The sequence below is a fragment of the Lissotriton vulgaris genome, chromosome 3_1 (genome assembly GCF_964263255.1).
Source record: "Lissotriton vulgaris chromosome 3_1, aLisVul1.2, whole genome shotgun sequence".
Taxonomy (NCBI): Eukaryota; Metazoa; Chordata; class Amphibia; order Caudata; family Salamandridae; genus Lissotriton; species Lissotriton vulgaris.
The window spans coordinates 195,280,782-195,299,112 of NC_141689.1; the positions used below are offsets into that span (position 1 = coordinate 195,280,782).

Below are 18,331 nucleotides of genomic sequence, written 5' to 3' on the forward strand. Positions count from 1 at the left end.
ACGGGCGCCACCTTCCTTAAAGACATTCCAGCCAAAGAACGAGTCGAAGTACAGGTGCTCCACAATCCAGCCAGGACCACCTTCTCTCATCTGCAAAAACAAACTACCGCTACTCTGACTGTGGCCCTGTCTGTTATAAATGTCACAGGTCTTGTGTGTCTCGAAGGCCATGGAACGCAGCTGGTGGGTCACAGTGCCTGCCGAATCACCAGAACATTGGACTCAGTTGACCCCCCTTCCTTTGTTGCTTCTCCGAATATGTACTTTGTGTGTGGCACCAAAGCTTACACCTGGCTCCCGAGAGGTTGGAAGGGCGCCTGTTACATTGCCTTCGTTCTTCCACCCACATATGTAGCCTCTGCCAACCATCACCGGCAGAGGCGTGCAGATGACATTGGACAAGCCGACTCCACCGGAGCACAGTTCCTAGATGCAGCAAAGGGACTTGTTCCTCTGTGGGGCCCAATGGCAAACAGCCGTGCTATCCGACACCTGACTCAGGCAGTAGAAACAACGATCAACATCACGGCTCGCATCCTCGCTAACAACACGGCTGAGCTTCAAGCGGTCCGCCTTGTGACACTTCAAAACCGCCTTGTCCTAGACGTGGTCCTAGCCGACCGAGGAGGAGCATGCCGCATCATCGGATCCAGCTGCTGCACCTACGTGCCAGACAACTCGCCTTCAGTCTACAAAGCCATTGAACACCTCCACCGACTTTCCTCGGAGGTTCACCAAGAGCAGGAAGGATGGTCGCTTGGGAGCTGGTTTTGGGACACTTTGAAGGACTGGGGTTGGAAGTTGTTTTCCTTCATACTGATACCTGTTGTGATATTATGTGGGTGTTGCTTGGGTATTCAATGTCTACCCTCCTTGTGCAGTTTCGTTTCTAACTGTATGTGCCCAAAGACTTTGGACTTCCGAAATGAGCACATGAGTCCCCTCTATGAAGTAGAAGTACGTGGCCTTATGGGGATAAATCCGAACTGACAAGTTGGCGAGACATGTTAAAAGGGAGGACTGTGGAATTTTAGTTTACGAACTGAACATCGTCTGCGCCAGCTTGTCACCCATGTACAACGTGCACGACAACCATTTTAGGTATCATGGTCTCCCTGTCCACGATCGGTTGCCAGCGCGCCCCTCTGACCCAGCAAGCATCCCCCGCGCACCCTGGCTCCCCCTCCCTCCCTCTCACGAGCCTAACCCTTCTGCATGACCCTGTCCTTGGGAGTCACGCCTGCGCCTGACCAGCATCCCCTCTCCTCCCATGAATGCCCCTCTGTTGATCAACCTTCCCTCCGCACAGGATTGTCCACGAGACATGAATACCACTCCTTTGATGACCCCTTCCCCGTGTCCAGCTGTCCACACAGGTCCGAGGCCATCGCCTAAGCCGGGAGATACCATTTACTGCCCCTTATTGTATGAAGTCACTCTTCTTCAAAGGACCCCCCTATTGATCAAGACCTCCCCACCCCCCGGGATATGATCAGGCGCACACATCCTAAGAATCGGCAGAACACTCAGCTGCGTGATGACCCCCTCCTCTTATCAGCCGGTTGAGGACCTCTATTGTGAAGGTATATGGGGGTGGGATTGACACGAGGATTACGGGGATGTGTCTTTCCTTGTTGTTCACAATGTTCTGATTGTAATAAAGAAAGGTCACATGCCATAAACCAGTGTATAAGAGGCCAGGCCTCGGAGAGGCTGTTAGAGCACCTCGAGACGATACCTTGTTGTCTGATCTGATGTGTTCTGCTCCGTCGGAATAAAACTTCTGTTTCCTGCCTTCTGGTCTCCGGCGCCTGCCTCATTGCTTGGTAAATTTGAATGGTACATAGGGCGTTTAGCGCCGGGCAAATCTTGAGAAAGGTCCTAGCCCTACCTTTTTCTACAGAAGACCTTAAGAACCAAAAGCGCTTCTGCAAGAGATAAGAGAGGAAATGGCGTATGACCTACAATCCTGCTGAAAAAGCTACTTACAGGGAAGCCATCAGGAACTATAAATTGGCAATAAAAACTTTACAAGCAGCCTACTATAATGATAAAATAATAATGGCTTAATCTAAGCCGAAAGAAACATATCGCATAGTAAACTCCCTGATAAAACCCTCTCCGCCCGCCACAGATAATAGTAGTTCCCCTTCTAAATGCAACGAGCTGGTTGATTTCTTTTTTCAGAAAGTTAACAATATATACCTCTCCTTTCCTGATCCAGCCACTGTTTCACTTCCACAACGCTTGGACTCAGCTCTGGACACGGCAACTCCCTCTCACAATAAGCTGGAGTCTTTTTTATTGTTGAATCTGGAAACATTGGAGTCTCTGGCACATCAAATAAAATCCGGCTCACCGTGTGACCCTGCCCCCCCGGGCTCGCTGGGGTTGGCCAGTAAAACCATCTTCCCTGCTCTCCTGGAACTGTTGAACTCCTCCATTTTGAGTGGGATGGTACCGGCGCCATGGAAGCATGCAATGGTACGGGCCTTGTTAAAAAAACCTTCTCTCGACCCAGCTAACCCTAGCAATTACCGCCCGATTTCTCTGCTCCCATGGGCATCTAAGATCCTGGAGAAGCACGTCAATAACATGCTGACGAAGTTTCTCGAGGAAAACCACCTCCTCGATGCTTCCCAGACGGGCTTTCGCCCAAAACATGGGACAGAGACTGCTCTACTGGCTGTGACTGAGGAGGCGAGACGGCTCTTGGATCGGGGGGGGGGGGTCAGTGGCAGTGATCCTCCTCGATCTGAGTGCCGCGTTTGACACGGTACATCACAAAATTCTGATGAACTGTCTCGCCGAGCTGGGAGTGTCCGGAGAAGCCCTGGTTTGGTTTGAGTCTTTTCTATCAGACAGAACCTTCCAGGTCTTTGACGACACATCCATGTCATGAAGCAGGCCTTTGGGGTGTTGTGTCCTGCAGGGTTCATCTTTGAGCCCTACGCTCTTCAATGCACACATGAGGCCGCTGGCTGGGATTGTTCGTCCGCATGGCATTAACATCATTTCCTATGCGGACGACACCCAGCTGGTGGTCTGCCTTGTGCAGAAGAGTGGCCTCCAATCACCGCCCAATTTAGCGGCGTGTCTGGAGGAAGTAAGGAGTTGGATGATGAGCTCATGTCTGAAGCTCAACGACGACAAGACCGAGCTCATGCTCCTGGGCCCGGCGGCCCCCTCTACTGTGGAGCTGTTATGGCCCACGAGCATGGGGGCGGCTCCTGCCCCCAGAGATAACATCAAAAGTCTGGGGGTATGGTTAGATAAGTCACTGAGCTTCAACACACAGGCCACCAAGGTGTCGGCCACCTGCTTTGGCCTCCTTAGGGTGATCCAAAAAATTCTCCCCCTTCTTCCATTTGAGGCCAGACATTAATCATACAGGGCCTCGTCCAATCCCGCCTGGACTTTAATAATGCCCTCTATCTGGGAGCACCAGACTATACCCTGAAAAAACTCCTGCGCGCTTAAAACTGTGCTGCCCGTGCACTTCTGGGAGTCCCACGAAGAGCCTGCTCTGACTATGAGAACGGGTGCATTCTCACTTTTAACCACAAAAATGATGGCACACATGGACAGGAGCTAAGTGAAATGCCAGGACAGGTTCAATATGATTCCACACTATAAGAGGTCTGTTCTGAGATAGGAGAGGATACGGATGTATTAGAGACTGTAGGAAGCAACATGTTGGATCCAGGATAGTCACAACTGTCTACATTTTTGGACGAATATTAGTTGCTGATGAGAGGATGGAAATTATTCCAGGAAGTCACCATGGGCAAGGGCAGAGGCAGGGGAGCTTGAGCAAGGGAATGAGGAAGACTATGAGGAGGAACAGGCAGAAAAAGAAGACTATTTAAGTGAAAACAAAAGAGATGGAGAAAAATCACAGGCTTTCAAGGCAAGCATGATTTCCCACATCATATCATCCAAGAGATAATGGAGTTGTTGAGTGAGTAAATTGTGACATCAAAGTGATCATACATTTAGCAAATAGCAACAACAAAAGTTGTTGAAATGAGGCTAAAACAAAGTTGTGGTCTTATAGAGTTGCAGTCCTGAAATCCAGGGGAAAGAGCCCGTTTCTACTTGTGAGGGGTTGGATTCCTTACTCAAAGAGTAATACTGGGTGAATTGGTTAAGAGTAGGGTTTTGCATCTGGACCCGATGAGGGTAAAATATGGATTGAAGCATCATTGAACAAGAATGAGGTGTATTGTGATATCAGACATGGTGTAAGGGGCTAAAGCTGTGTGTGGGACATTGGGTATGCGTAATGAAGGAAAGGAAAAGTCCTAAGGGAGAAAGTGTTTCCCGTGATCTTAAGCAGATTACTAAAATGGTAAATAATTCAGTGAAGTTACAGTTTGGACATGTCTGGCAAATGAGTAGGACTGCTGTAGCTAGATGGGAAGGTTTGAATGTTGCTGGTAGTCAATGGAGGAGGAATAACTATTGGTGGCAGGTGAATAAGAGGGGAGGATTCTGATGTGGAAAGGAACAGAGAGGAAGAAGTGAGTGTATAGAAGAAGATATATGTGGCAGGTGATGTTGTACCTCAATGTGTAGATGGTTATGATGTGGACTGAAAGGGAAACAGGTCTTCAATGTATCCTAGTATGAATACATGTGAGACAAATTCAATGACGAATGGTATAGTGAGTGCATTTGGGAAAAAGATTGAAGTGCCTAAAATCTGGATAGTTATGATTGTTCTTAATGCCAATTATTTTGAATGCTTTATCATTTAATTTTAGTCTTTGCTGAAGGCAGCTGATCGCAAATTTCAATTCTCATTAGTTGGAGATGTGAATCTCCACCTTTGTACAAAGCAGTTTTACCATATAATTTTAATTATTTACTTTTTAATTTTTTGAAGAGGCTGTTTAGGTGATTAAAGGCAACCTTAAGTTAATCGTACTGAGATTGTGCAAGGATAATCTTTATGTATGGATTGTGTAGTAAGATGCCAGCCAATCCTTCAGGCTATCAAAGGCTCTGCTCGTGGGAGAGGCTCTGGAGTACATAAACGGATTCACACTAGGCTGGTGGCCAAGTCATTAACAAGAAACAAACAATGATCTACGCATGAGGCACTGCTTTCAGCGACTCCAAATGAACACACCTACCAAAACACCTTGCTTAGCATAAACATCAACGGTACAGTCACTGCGTTTCATCGAACTGAGAACCTCACATATGATGACTTCCCGAACACACGCAGTCCCTCAAGCATTTACCGTAAACATCTCTAGCTGCTAGCAACCTGGACCCTCCGATACTCACACCCTGATCTATTTACGCTTAACAGTCCAGCTTCTTTCCTCCCCAACGCATGACCGACCTGTGGTCTGCGAAGCCATCCATGAGCGGGAAGTGCAAACATTGATAAGAGCTAGCTTGTGGTTTCCAGGGAACGGAGAAGCAGTCCATGATATTCACTGGGAGGACAATACAGTTGCCTTTCCACTATCAGACTTGCCTGAGGAGTTGTACAACACACCCCCTTTTGTGTTTATCGCTCTCGTTTGATGAGGATCAGATCTACGGTGGACCTTGGAGCTATTCAAGCGGCCAACCAAACAAAGCAACAGCCCATATCTGAGACGATTGCTACAATGTTGGTCTTGGACGGTTAAGACGGCGGGAAGAAGAGCCTTGAGGTAAGAGCACGTGTTGTTAGCCTTTAACCAGAGACAGTGAGAGCGGTCATATGCAAGTATCAAAGTGTAACTTCCTTCGTCTGCAGCGGACGACTCGCCAAGGCAACCCAAGCCTCCGCCACGCAATGACGGTATCAGGCCCCCTGCGCGCAAGAGTAAGGAAATCTTTAAGAATCAAGAACCAGACGGTCAGGGAGGCGATGGCCGAGATGCTGTCCACCTTTGTCATGATGGTAAGGAAGAGCTTCCTTTTCCGCCTGTCGCGTGGTGTCTTCAGCGGTGATGACTGTGTTTGCTGCCCTATCGCAGTGAGGTTGTATGTACTGAGTAATTATTAATGTTTGACTTACAAAGGCATGCGGTCAAATGCTGAGATTAGCAGTCGAAAAGTGAATGAAATGAACGTGTGCAAACCACAATGTTTATGAACAGGTAAGTTTTATTAAGTCAGTGAGGTTATTTTTTCACATTTTAGACTAAGTGTGTGAGTTGAAGGGTTATTGAAATGTGCATTAAATATCCTTGGATGGTAGTCGGCAGTATATCTAAAAAGTGGCCTGATATCTCGCCAGCATCTCACAACTTCTTAGAAGTGCCTTCTTGTGTGTGCATGAACAAGGTTTCTATGACTAGATGACATACATTGTATCGGTGCTGGTTTGCACCACAATTCTCAAAATTACATTGCATCGCCTGGTGCAATCTTGCACTCAATTTTCGGAATTGTATCGATTGCATCGGTGTTCGTTTAACCTTGCACTAACAATACCTGGACCGGACAGACCAGCAAATCCGTATTTGAAAGAATGCACTGATATTTGCACGGACACGTGAACAGACTAACAGATCAAAATCTCATGTTTACATTGGTCAGAAAGTGCAAATCTCATTTTGTCCCTTGTAAAGTAATGCAAATCTACGTGCTAAATTACCCCAGCAGCGGTGCAATCAATACAATCCAGACCCTCGAGTGGAAACATTAAGGGGTATAGGTGCTGCGAGTCGTGTAGAGAATCCCTCTTAAAATATGTTTAGAATTGTTGTCAAACTTTGCTTTGGGAAAAATCCACGCGTTTTCTCCACGTGGAAGCAGTGATGCCACATTGTTTCCTATCAACAGGTTACAATGTTTCCAGCCCTGGACTTTCCCTTCAGAACTAACCCGATTCGTTCTAAAAACGACAACTCCCAGAGTGCACCGCGTTCTTTAATGAAAGCCCAGCACTGGATGCACGGTGCTGTGTCGACATGGGGCGCTTTGGCAACCTTACGCTCTGGCAGAGGCCAGCATTCCCGGCATGTCTCCGCACGCCTTTGATGGGACTGAAACTACGGAGGCTCGTGAGCGCTGCCGGGAACGTCACTGGCCTCGTGGATGATTGCCAAGAAGTGAGCTGGAATGTTGCAAAGAGGCGCGCAAAGTTCACCTGTGATAATGCAGTTTCAACGCTGACGCAGGCGGAAGGAAAGGAAGAGTCAGACTGGGAGAAACCACTGTTTACGAGGGGAGGCGTGGGTCGGTGGTGAAACCCCTGTCATCATATTATAATAACTATATTGCGGTTTAAAAATAACATTATGATAGGTGAGGTAACGAGGTCTCTTTACGCAAAAAATAGAATTACTGGGAGAAGCACTTTCGAAATTACCAATTTCTTTTGGAAATTCCTAACATCTGCTGGTGCTCTAAAGTGCTTTTTAGGTCTCGCCTGGACATCGCATCCGAAGGATGCGTCCAGGCTGGAGACTTATAGTCGTCTGACACGGGGGAATGAGGGACACGAAACTGTGACGAGCGGCTGGATTGAGCTGCGTGCACGCGGGTCAACATTCACGCATGCGCACATCACAGCCACACGCATACACAGCACTCACGCATGCGCACATACACACGCATACACAGGCACACCCCCGTCACCTACACGCATTCACAGAGACCCCTCCACACACACCAGCCCCTCTCCTCTCGGCTCCACACACACGCACACGCATTTACACTTACACAGACACGCAGGCACCCAGACAGGCAACCCCCCTCCCCCCCGTCACACACACGCATACACACAGACTCCAGGACACATACACACACACATGCACGCTCACACACATACACAGTCCGCCGCCGCGCGCGCGCACACAGATGCCCCCCCCCCCCCAACAAGGCGAAGCCCCACTCACCGGCATCCTCAGTGCAGCGGCTCCCACCGGCAGCAAGACTCTTCTTCCCTTCTTCGGCACCGGGGCGCAGGGTAGGCTCCTGCCTGCTCCGGTGCGCCAAACAATCGCGGCTCTTCCGTGGGAGGCGGGGTAGGCTCCCGCCCTCCTACTTCCGGTTGTCCCGCCCGGCCTGCCTGACTTCTTGTTCGCAGGCCGGCGCAAAACGAAAGCGGGAGTCCGCCGTAATTGCTTACCTTAGGGCATAGCTTTCCAAACTATGTGTCGCCTGACATGTATGGGTGTGTCGCGCAACGGGGCTCTAATCAAGCATGTCCTTCTATCTGTCTGTCTGTTTAAAACTTAAGACTTAAAGATTTAAGACAGACATACTTTATCGTGCATCAGTGAGGCTGAGGCAGAAAAGGAGCGTGTGTGCGCGGCGGTTTCCTTTGTCGCGCGCGTTGATTGGTGAATGCGCAGTGAGTATTTTTTATAAAACTGTAAAATACTTGAATCAAATGCGCATCACGACGTCTGCGCATGTCCGTGACTTGGTATGCTACAAGGAGGCAGGAGAGGAGAGTGTGCGAGCGGCCGGTTTCCTTTGCCGTGCATGTTGTTTTGCCAAGCGTGTTGTTCGTTGAGGGTGGAATGCGCAGTGAGTTTTTTATGAGAAAATTATTAGGTACAATTGCACGGACTTGATTCCTGGAGTACACCCTGTCCACGCACAGAGGACTCCTGAGCCGTGGATGGATCTGGTTTCCCAGGCGACCTATGGCCGGGTTGTGTGCCTGGCCCTCTCCATCAAGTCTTCGTCTGATCTGTTTTGATAAGGACGGGTCGGGTGGGTTCGTTGTTATGGGTGATTGATTTTTTTTTTGTAAGTACATTCCTCCAAGATACAGTGAAGCGTTTAGTACTTTGGTATTGCGGGTACATTTTGTCTCTTACCTCGTAGCTTCTAATCTACGGCCATGTGCTGTTGCAGGAACATATCATTTTGCCATTTTGTTCAGACATTGACCAAGCTTAGCTCCTCTGACATAAACCAGTGCACGCAGAAGAGGTACCCGTTTTATGCCACAAAAGGAACAGTAATGATGAGTGCAGAGTGAGTGCAGAGTGACAGTGAGTGCAGAGTGCATGCAGTGAGTGCAGAGTGACAGTGAGTGCAGAGTGCATGCAGAGTGACAGTGAGTGCAGAGTGACAGTGAGTGCAGAGTGACAGTGAGTGCAGAGTGACAGTGAGTGCAGAGTGACAGTGAGTGCAGAGTGAGTGCAGAGTGACAGTGAGTGCAGAGTGACAGTGAGTGCAGAGTGCATGCAGAGTGACAGTGAGTGCAGAGTGACAGTGAGTGCAGAGTGACAGTGAGTGCGGAGTGACAGTGAGTGCAGAGTGACAGTGAGTGCAGAGTGACAGTGAGTGCAGAGTGACAGTGAGTGCAGAGTGCGTGCAGAGTGACAGTGAGTGCAGAGTGAGTGCAGAGTGACAGTGAGTGCAGAGTGACAGTGAGTGCGGAGTGACAGTGAGTGCGGAGTGACAGTGAGTGCGGAGTGACAGTGAGTGCAGAGTGACAGTGAGTGCAGAGTGCGTGCCGAGTGACAGTGCATGCCGAGTGACAGTGAGTGCAGAGTGACAGTGAGTGCAGAGTGACAGTGAGTGCAGAGTGACAGTGAGTGCAGAGTGAGTGCAGAGTGACAGTGAGTGCAGAGTGACAGTGAGTGCAGAGTGACAGTGAGTGCAGAGTGCGTGCAGAGTGACAGTGAGTGCAGAGTGACAGTGAGTGCAGAGTGACAGTGAGTGCGAAGTGACAGTGAGTGCGAAGTGACAGTGAGTGCGGAGTGACAGTGAGTGCAGAGTGACAGTGAGTGCAGAGTGACAGTGAGTGCAGAGTGACAGTGAGTGCAGAGTGAGTGCAGAGTGACAGTGAGTGCAGAGTGCGTGCAGAGTGACAGTGAGTGCAGAGTGACAGTGAGTGCAGAGTGACAGTGAGTGCAGAGTGAGTGCAGAGTGACAGTGAGTGCAGAGTGACAGTGAGTGCAGAGTGACAGTGAGTGCAGAGTGACAGTGAGTGCAGAGTGACAGTGAGTGCAGAGTGCGTGCAGAGTGACAGTGAGTGCAGAGTGCGTGCAGAGTGACAGTGAGTGCAGAGTGACAGTGAGTGCAGAGTGAGTGCAGAGTGACAGTGAGTGCAGAGTGCGTGCAGAGTGACAGTGAGTGCAGAGTGACAGTGAGTGCAGAGTGACAGTGAGTGCAGAGTGAGTGCAGAGTGACAGTGAGTGCAGAGTGACAGTGAGTGCAGAGTGACAGTGAGTGCAGAGTGACAGTGAGTGCAGAGTGAGTGCAGAGTGACAGTGAGTGCAGAGTGACAGTGAGTGCAGAGCATGCAGAGTGACAGTGAGTGCAGAGTGACAGTGAGTGCAGAGTGACAGTGAGTGCAGAGCATGCAGAGTGACAGTGAGTGCAGAGTGACAGTGAGTGCAGAGTGACAGTGAGTGCAGAGTGACAGTGAGTGCAGAGTGACAGTGAGTGCAGAGTGACAGTGAGTGCAGAGTGACAGTGAGTGCAGAGTGACAGTGCGTGCAGAGTGACAGTGCGTGCAGAGTGACAGTGAGTGCAGAGTGACAGTGAGTACAGTCACTCAGAACCACCACATTATCAGTCAGAACCACCACAGCATCACTCAGAACCACCACAGCACCACTCAGCACCACCACAGCATCACTCAGCATCACTCAGCACCACCACAGCACCACCATAGCACCACTCAGCACCACCACTGCATCACTCAGCATCACCACAGCCCCATTCAGCACCACCACAGCATCACTCAGCACCACCACAGCACAAATATGTTCTCTCAATGTTTCAAGCTTTATTACAAATGTCACAAAAAGATGTTAATATTTCACTTCTGTTCTTGGATTTTGTTACAATAAAATACACTGAACATAATCTTCACAAAAGTTATTTACAAAAGTTTAAGCTATTGCCATTATAAATTACAATCACTTTTATTAAGTATTAAAAAAAATTAAAAGTCATTGTTATTTGTAATATCAATACATCTAAGTCACGTAAATACAAATGTTGCATTACAAATGCTATAGGTGTCACATTTGCGAAAGTTATAACTATTGGCATTGTAAATGACAAAGCTATTAATTTAGCTATTTTCAAAACCAACACATAAATGAACGTTTGGTGAATTTCCATTAAAATATTTGACTTTTTTACTAAGATATTATTATACTGTTTTATGCAAACAAAATTTAGATACTGCATAAATAACTTTAATAAAACATATTTTATATGAAGCTTTTTATGTAAAAAAAAAAAATATAGCATAAAGCAAAAAACAATTGCCATTTACAATGCTAATAGCTCAAACTTAAATAATGCGAGACCTATTGCATTGCAAATGCTTGTTTAATCCCCTGGTACTCCTCCCACTCCAGGTACTGAAAACCCCTTTTCAGTAACTCAGGGGAAGCTACCCAGGGCCACAGGAAGTTTGCGGCCGGGGGAGGGTTAAATTATGCAGCATGGTTGAGTAAATTATGAGGCAACAAAAGGCCAATTATGAAGCATTATGTGGCACATTTTGTGATAGTATAACTTTTTTATTTTGTCAATTTTAGGTTTAACACTGCCTGAGCATTAGTTGTACATCAGTAGTACCAGTATATAGCAATAAGCTACAGAAAGGTGACCAGTAAACCTTTGCAAAGGGCCATCCACTGTGCAGCAAAACGCATAATTGAGTTTTTACTAACTTTTGAAACATTTGAGCAGGATTTTTTTGTTGTTAACATCTGCGGATTATGCAGCAGATTATGGATTATGTGGCAAAAACAGCAAACCTACAATGATGTTAAATTTACCACAACAATGATGGATTATGTGGCAGATGCAGCAAATCTACAATAATGTTAAAATTGCCGCTACTGCACAATTGCATAATTGCAATGACCCTAGATATATAGTTACAAAACCAGTGGCACTGGTAATGAGGCCGTTAGAGTGCTTCCTCTCTTTCAGGTGGGTGAAATCTACACCTGCACATGAGTGTATTGGTATTTACAAAGAAGTTTCACTTGCTTTCAGTAGGCGAATTCCCCGGGTGAAAAACTATTTATGTAAGATTTACCACCGATCTGGTAATTCCGATGGGACCAGTAACTCCTGTATCAACCCATTACATTTTCAAAGCACTCAAACTGAGGACCAAAGTAATCCCTTCCTATTAACACTGGAGATTAAAAGGCCTAACAAGGAGCATCCGGCAGACTGGGCCAGTGGGGCCACTGGATATTCCACCACCAGTGCAGGTCTCAAGGAGACCCTCCAATGTCTCCGGCATACAGCACCCACACTAAAAGCAGCAAAAAGCTGATCAGACCAGGCTTGTCAGCAGTTGTTGTAGTGCTAAGGCCACAAAATGGATGCACGGCCCCTCTCTAGTTTTGTGGTGATGCCTCGCAGCTGCTAAGGTTTCCCACTTTATCAAGAATATATAACAAATGCTTCTTTTGTGATATTTACATAGATTTAGCAGGAACCTGAAAAGAGCGGGGCTTGGTGCAAATAGCCTGGCTGCTCCCCACCCTTGTGATGGCCCGGTCTACCATTGGGTAATGGAGTGGAGTGGTGTCGCTCACTGGTTAGAGGCGGCAGACCCGGAAGCAGAGGATGGCCCGGGACCAGGGTTCAATTCCCGACGCGGCAGGGCCGTGAACCAGGGTCAGCGGACTCGATAATTCTCGCCTCGGTGCCTACTCTAACCAGGGATCACACTCTGCAACTCTGGGCATTAGCTTGCCTCATCTCCACAACGGCCCCCCACAAACGCCGGGTATGCCTGGTTTCACCTTGGAGATACCCACGAGGGAACATCTCACAGGGAAAGCCAGGACGGGTTCACCAGCGGTCTATAGCGCCAGGACGCCTCCGGGTAGCAGTGCGCTTTACAAGACACACACATTTACATTTACATTAATGCATGAGCTCACTGTGTTGCTTCCAGAATAACGATTTCGGCAGACAGGTTACTCTGTTACACATATCCGTCCTTTGACAATTGCATTTTATGTAACAGCACTTGAAGTATGGCAGACTGGTTACTCTGTCACATTTGTGATGGAGTAACCCATCCACCAAACTATAAATCAGGCCCTAAAACACCAAGACTGCATGATGCTCTCACATGAAAGACCAGATGTGAAGCAAAGGTATTGATAAATGTTTGTGAATCCCCCACGTGGGTACAGCTTTGAGGGTATTCTCATTTGCATTGCACTTTCCTAACAACTCCCCTGGCACCCGCTTGAGAAACCCCAATGATTTCAACTGAGTTCAGACGCACACGGGCCTAGTGCAAAAATGGTGCTGTATGCTACACAAACGCATGGCCCACAGGCATGCCTATACATTTGTTTCACAATTTGGAAATCAAGCCTCATACATGCATGCAAAAGGTGCTAGTTGTTCCATGTACAAATGTAACTTACAATGGTGATAAGATTTTCGCATTTGCCCTGCCCTCTCTGGCTATTTGAGTTGAAGACAATGTGTTTGAATTTATTATTCGTGTCAATACCAGTTGTTGGACCTGATATCCTTGGCGGGGTATTCCCCCAAAATTTTGCCTTCAATCCTCCTGTTTTTGCTGACTACGGTTTTGCTGGTCTTAGGACTCTGCACACTTTACCACTGCAAGCCAGTGCTAAAGCGTATGTGCTCTCGCCCTTAAACATGGAGAAACCCCAACACAACCCCAGTTGTGTTGTGTTCGCCACCTAGTCGGTGCGCCGGGACGCTCCTTCGCTGGAGCAGCCGTGCGCAATACAAATAGCACTAACATAACCTAACATAACATAACAAATTGCCTAACACACAATTGGCACTTTAAATTTATCTGTAAGTCCCTAGTAAAGGGGTCCTACATGTACCCAGAGCCTGTAAATGAAATGCTACTAGTGAGCCTGTAGAACTAATTGTGCCACCCACATAAGTAACCTTTTTAAACATTGTCATCATACAGTTCTAAATCAAGCACTTTTGAGGTCATTCTTATGGGCGACTTTAATATTCACCCATCTAGACAGCACTGTGTCGCTGGTGAACATGAAGGACCCCCATATTCGGTGCTTACACACTTTGAACACACTAAGCAAGGGAAGGCACTGGAAAACATTTTGGCCACTACAAACCTTTGCGAATCAGGTTGTGAGGAGGGTGGTCCAAAGGCTCCCACGTTCAAAGATAAAGACTCGGGTACAGTTATAGGTTATATTTTTTTGTCACCTTTTGTTTTAACAAGGGTTTTATTGTATAAGGTTGAGGTCTCTGCTTTTAGTGATCACAATCCTGTGATAATAGAGGTGGTCCCAGGGGACCTACTGGGTTTTAAGGAAGTGCTGAATAGAGGCGGCAGTGATGTGACACCTAAAGATCAGGGTAGAAGACTTAAATGGGCAAAAGTGGTACCGGAAACCTTCCTGAAAGAAGTTTTGACCATGGTTGAACCTGAGGTAGCTACATGTTTGGACAACATGGCATAGGGGTCAGAGATAGTTGGTGCTTTTGATGCCATCTGCACACAAATAAATAACAGCCTGATGACCAGAAATAAACAGGATAGGCACAAAGTTAAAAGATGGTTTGACTGTAGCTGTTCTAAGGCACACTCTGCCCATACTGAAAGTATGTCCAAGAAACAGGCCATCTAAGTAAGGAAACAACAAATAAAAGAGGAAGCCTGGAGTAAACTCCTATCAGCTGAGGTTTTGCGAGATAGTGGGAAATTTTGGTCGACCATAAACCAGCCTCTGTTTTCAAGTGAAGAGAACTCCCCCTTAGATTGTAATATAACAGATGATCGATGGATAGCCCATTTTGGGAATATTTTTGGGCACCAGAGACATGAGATTCCCCCAGAGGCTACCACGCGCCAAAATCCAACCGCTCCAGTAGTTTTCCAGGTAACAGGTGTGGAAAAGGCCATAAAAGAGACATTGAAGAAAAAGGTGCCAGGCCCCGACGGGGTTCCCGCTGACCTGTACAAGTGTGCCCCTAAATTCTGGGCCAAAATCCTGACGAACGTGTTTAACGCATCAGGTTTAAATAGTTTCCATGTATCTTGGGCTAAATCTATTATTATTCCGGTTTTTAAAAAGGGGCATAGGGAAGACCCCTCCTGCTAAAGGCCTATTTCCCTGATAGACTCTGCAGTTGAAATCCTAGGAAGAGTCATCTTGCAAAAACTGACGGATTGGCTGGAGGGCAGAGGGGTCTTGTCAAATGTCCAATATGGTTTTAGAGCAACGAGAAGTACCCTCGGCCAGTGTCTTAACTTACAACTTTTAATTAGTAAATATACTAAAGCCAAGGAGGGGTCGCTGTACTTGGGGTTCATTGACCCCTCTTCAGCTTTTGACCTGGTGAACAGGTCAAAGCTGTGGCAAATTTTATTGGACATGGGCATTGACCCTACCTTGGTCCATTTTTTAGCTGACCTCCATTGTGGTCTTTTAGCTTCGGTTAGGGTTACCCAGGAAGGGCGTTGCACTAGTCACTTTAGGTCAGAGAGGGGGGTCAGACAGGGGAGCATTCCGGCCCCTCTTCTCTTCACGCTATATATCAATGCCATAGAGCCAGCTCTAAGAGAGGCCTCCCTGGATGTGACGCACATAGGAGAAACGGTTATTCCAGTCCTCCTCTACGCGGACGACGCCGTTCTTTTAGCTTGCTCGGGGGTAGGTCTAAAAAAGCTGCTGAATACCTTTGGCAACTTTATGGAGTCCCTGGATCTGAAAATCAATACAAATAAATCCCAAGTCATGATTGTAGGGGAATGTAGCAGAAAGAAAAAAGTGAAAACATTTTTCTGTGGAGGAGAAGAGGTCAAAAGGGTGCCCATTTTTACCTACTTAGGGGTCCTTTTTGACGAAAGAGGGAACTGGCGCCCGCAACTAAATAACAGAAGTAATATGTTTGCCAGATTTACCTCAGCCCTTATGGGATTTACAAAAAAGTTGGGGGCCAGACCAATGGAGGCAATTTTAAAGGTTTATAAAGCTAAATGTTTAGCGATCGCCACATATGGTTCTTCAATCTGGGACTATACCCCTAAAGATAGAATTCAGGTGCCTGAAAATAAATTTCTAAGATCGGTATTAACAGTGCCACAGTCCACGGCCACTTTTACTATTCACACAGAGTTAGGGGTGGGGTACGTAACAGATACAATAAAAATTGCTCCCTTGACCTGTTGGCTGAAGACCTGGCTTAACCAGGAAATTTCTTTGAATCATATGATCCTTAAAGATTGCCTTTCGTTGGATAGAGCCAGCAGGATCCCATGGCTGGCGTACATTAAATCAACATTTTCTAAAATAGGGCGACCTGAGCTTTTCTCCTCCCCCGAGAGCATAACAAGAGAATATGTCAGACAGACAAAAAATGCATTGCGGAATCTGTTGTTTCTAGAGAGGGAGGAGTTGGAAATGAGGAAATCGACCGTTAGAGTGAACTATGCTTTAGTTAGTTCCCCTGGACTCGAGCCCTATCTTACCCTGGTGACCCGTCCCTTTTATCGGCACCTGCTAACCAGATTTCGTTTAATTTAATTCATTTGATATTGGGCAGTTTTCCTACCTGGGGCACTCCAGAAAATTCTAACCCTTGTAAATGTGATAACTTTTCTGCACAAGACACTTTACATTTTACTATGTTCTGCGAGTACTACTCAGACATCAGGAAGAAGTTCTTGTTGCCTATTCTGAGGGAGGCGGGGTTTTTACAGGTCAGGCCAGCCCTCCTGTATTTACAATTGTTAAGTAGTCCCGCATTATATTTTATGACGCTAGTTTCTTAGTAGCTGGTGTGAGGATTAAAGAATAAGAGTATATATGCCCCAATTATCTCAGCCTGACTTTGATTGAATTAGATGCCCATTTTAGATTCATGGTATTAACGTATTGTCAAATTGAAACTGATATCTTGTTTTCCCACATATTGATGAATTTTAAAAAAATGTTACAAATTTTTAATGTAAAATTGTTGTTGTTTACTTTACATGAATATATTTGTACCTGTGTATTTTTATGATGTTAATTTATCAAATAAAAGTGTTTTGACTGATTGACTGAAGCAAGAAGCTAACATTTTCCAACAGGCCAGGGGCCCGATGTAGGTAAATCCCATTTACCGATTTTGAAATACCGAATTTTACCGATTCGGTATTTCAAAATCGGTAAATGGGATGTAGGTCCCAACATCTGGAATCGTTACCGATTCCTTACAAATTCGGTATTTACCGATTTGGTAAATACCGAATCGGTATTTGCTATTGAATCCTATGGGCCTTTGAAGCCCATAGGATTAAAGTCAAATACCGAATCGGTATCAACCGAATCGGTAAATACCGAATTTGGCAAGGGTGCAGGGGGTGTCACTTTGACACCCTCTAGCACCCCCAAAACGGGCATGTGTGCAATGTGGCACACAGACATGCCCTAAGGGCACGTCTGTCTGTCACATGGCACATGTGTACATGCACAGATGTGCATGTACACAGGAATTGGTATTTTACCATGGATTTGTATTCCATGGTAAAATACCGATTCTGTAAGCCATGTGCTGATGGAACATTGGCTACCTACATTGCATTTTCGGTAATTTTACCGAATCGTTATCATTACCGAATCGGTAAATATTACCGATTCGGTAAATTTACCGATTCGGTAATGATAACGATTCGGTAAAATTACCGAAAATGTGCCCCTACATCTCAATAGCCCTTTACCGATCGGAAACGGACGAAAATCAGTATTTTTGGCCGATTCCGATCGGTAAAGGGCTACCTACATCGGGCCCTAGATCCCTAACGCCAGAGTTGGCTCAACGTTTTAAGGCCAAATATACCTTTTTACCCAAATCTGCCTAAAAGATCCATCTCACAAAGACTTGCATTGGTTCTCATTGGGGTCTATGCCAGCAGGCCCCACTGGTTTTTACTGTATATGGTTACACCTATAATTAACCATTTCGCTCTATTCCACCCCCACATTTGGTGGCAGCTAGCCAATACATTCTTATGTTTTATGACATTAGGGTAGACAGTCTCTCCTTCATTCTGCAGACAGAGCTGCATTGGGATCAAGCATCTTTGCAGCAGGCAGCACTTTTCTAAGACCTGGTTCCAGACTATTCGAAGACGAGACAAGGATGTTTTAAGGAACTCTTTGATCTATTTGGCATTGGTTTTGTGGGGACGCAGCCATAACATGTACAAACGTCTATGACCGCCCTCCCCTTTCAGGCTCTTACAGCAGATCCCAGGATCACACCTATAAAAGAAAACCTATTAGGGTTTTTAGGCATCCTCACAGAGATCAGGTTTTGCCAAGCAACTATGCACTAAGGTGAGGTTTCATTGTACTCGGTAATGTGAAAATCATTTACTGCCAGACGCATACTGTCGAGAGATTTGTTT

At 46.5% G+C, this 18,331-nt stretch overlaps 1 protein-coding gene across 2 annotated transcripts in view; it reads left to right on the top strand.

Moving 5' to 3' along the window:
* The first annotated feature begins 5,483 nt into the window (after window positions 1-5,483).
* Window positions 5,484-18,331, top strand: part of LOC147726209 (aquaporin-7-like) — a 149,441-nt gene continuing 136,593 nt past the window's right edge. Inside the window, exons 1-2 of one of the 2 annotated variants that reach the window (XM_086960310.1) lie at window positions 5,484-5,672; window positions 5,759-5,905. In XM_086960310.1, coding sequence (XP_086816436.1) covers window positions 5,798-5,905 — 108 coding nt within the window. In that variant the 5' untranslated portion in view covers window positions 5,484-5,672; window positions 5,759-5,797. Of the gene's footprint in view, window positions 5,673-5,692; window positions 5,906-18,331 lie in introns of those variants that run through there. The other variant, XM_086960309.1, reaches the window with a different exon arrangement.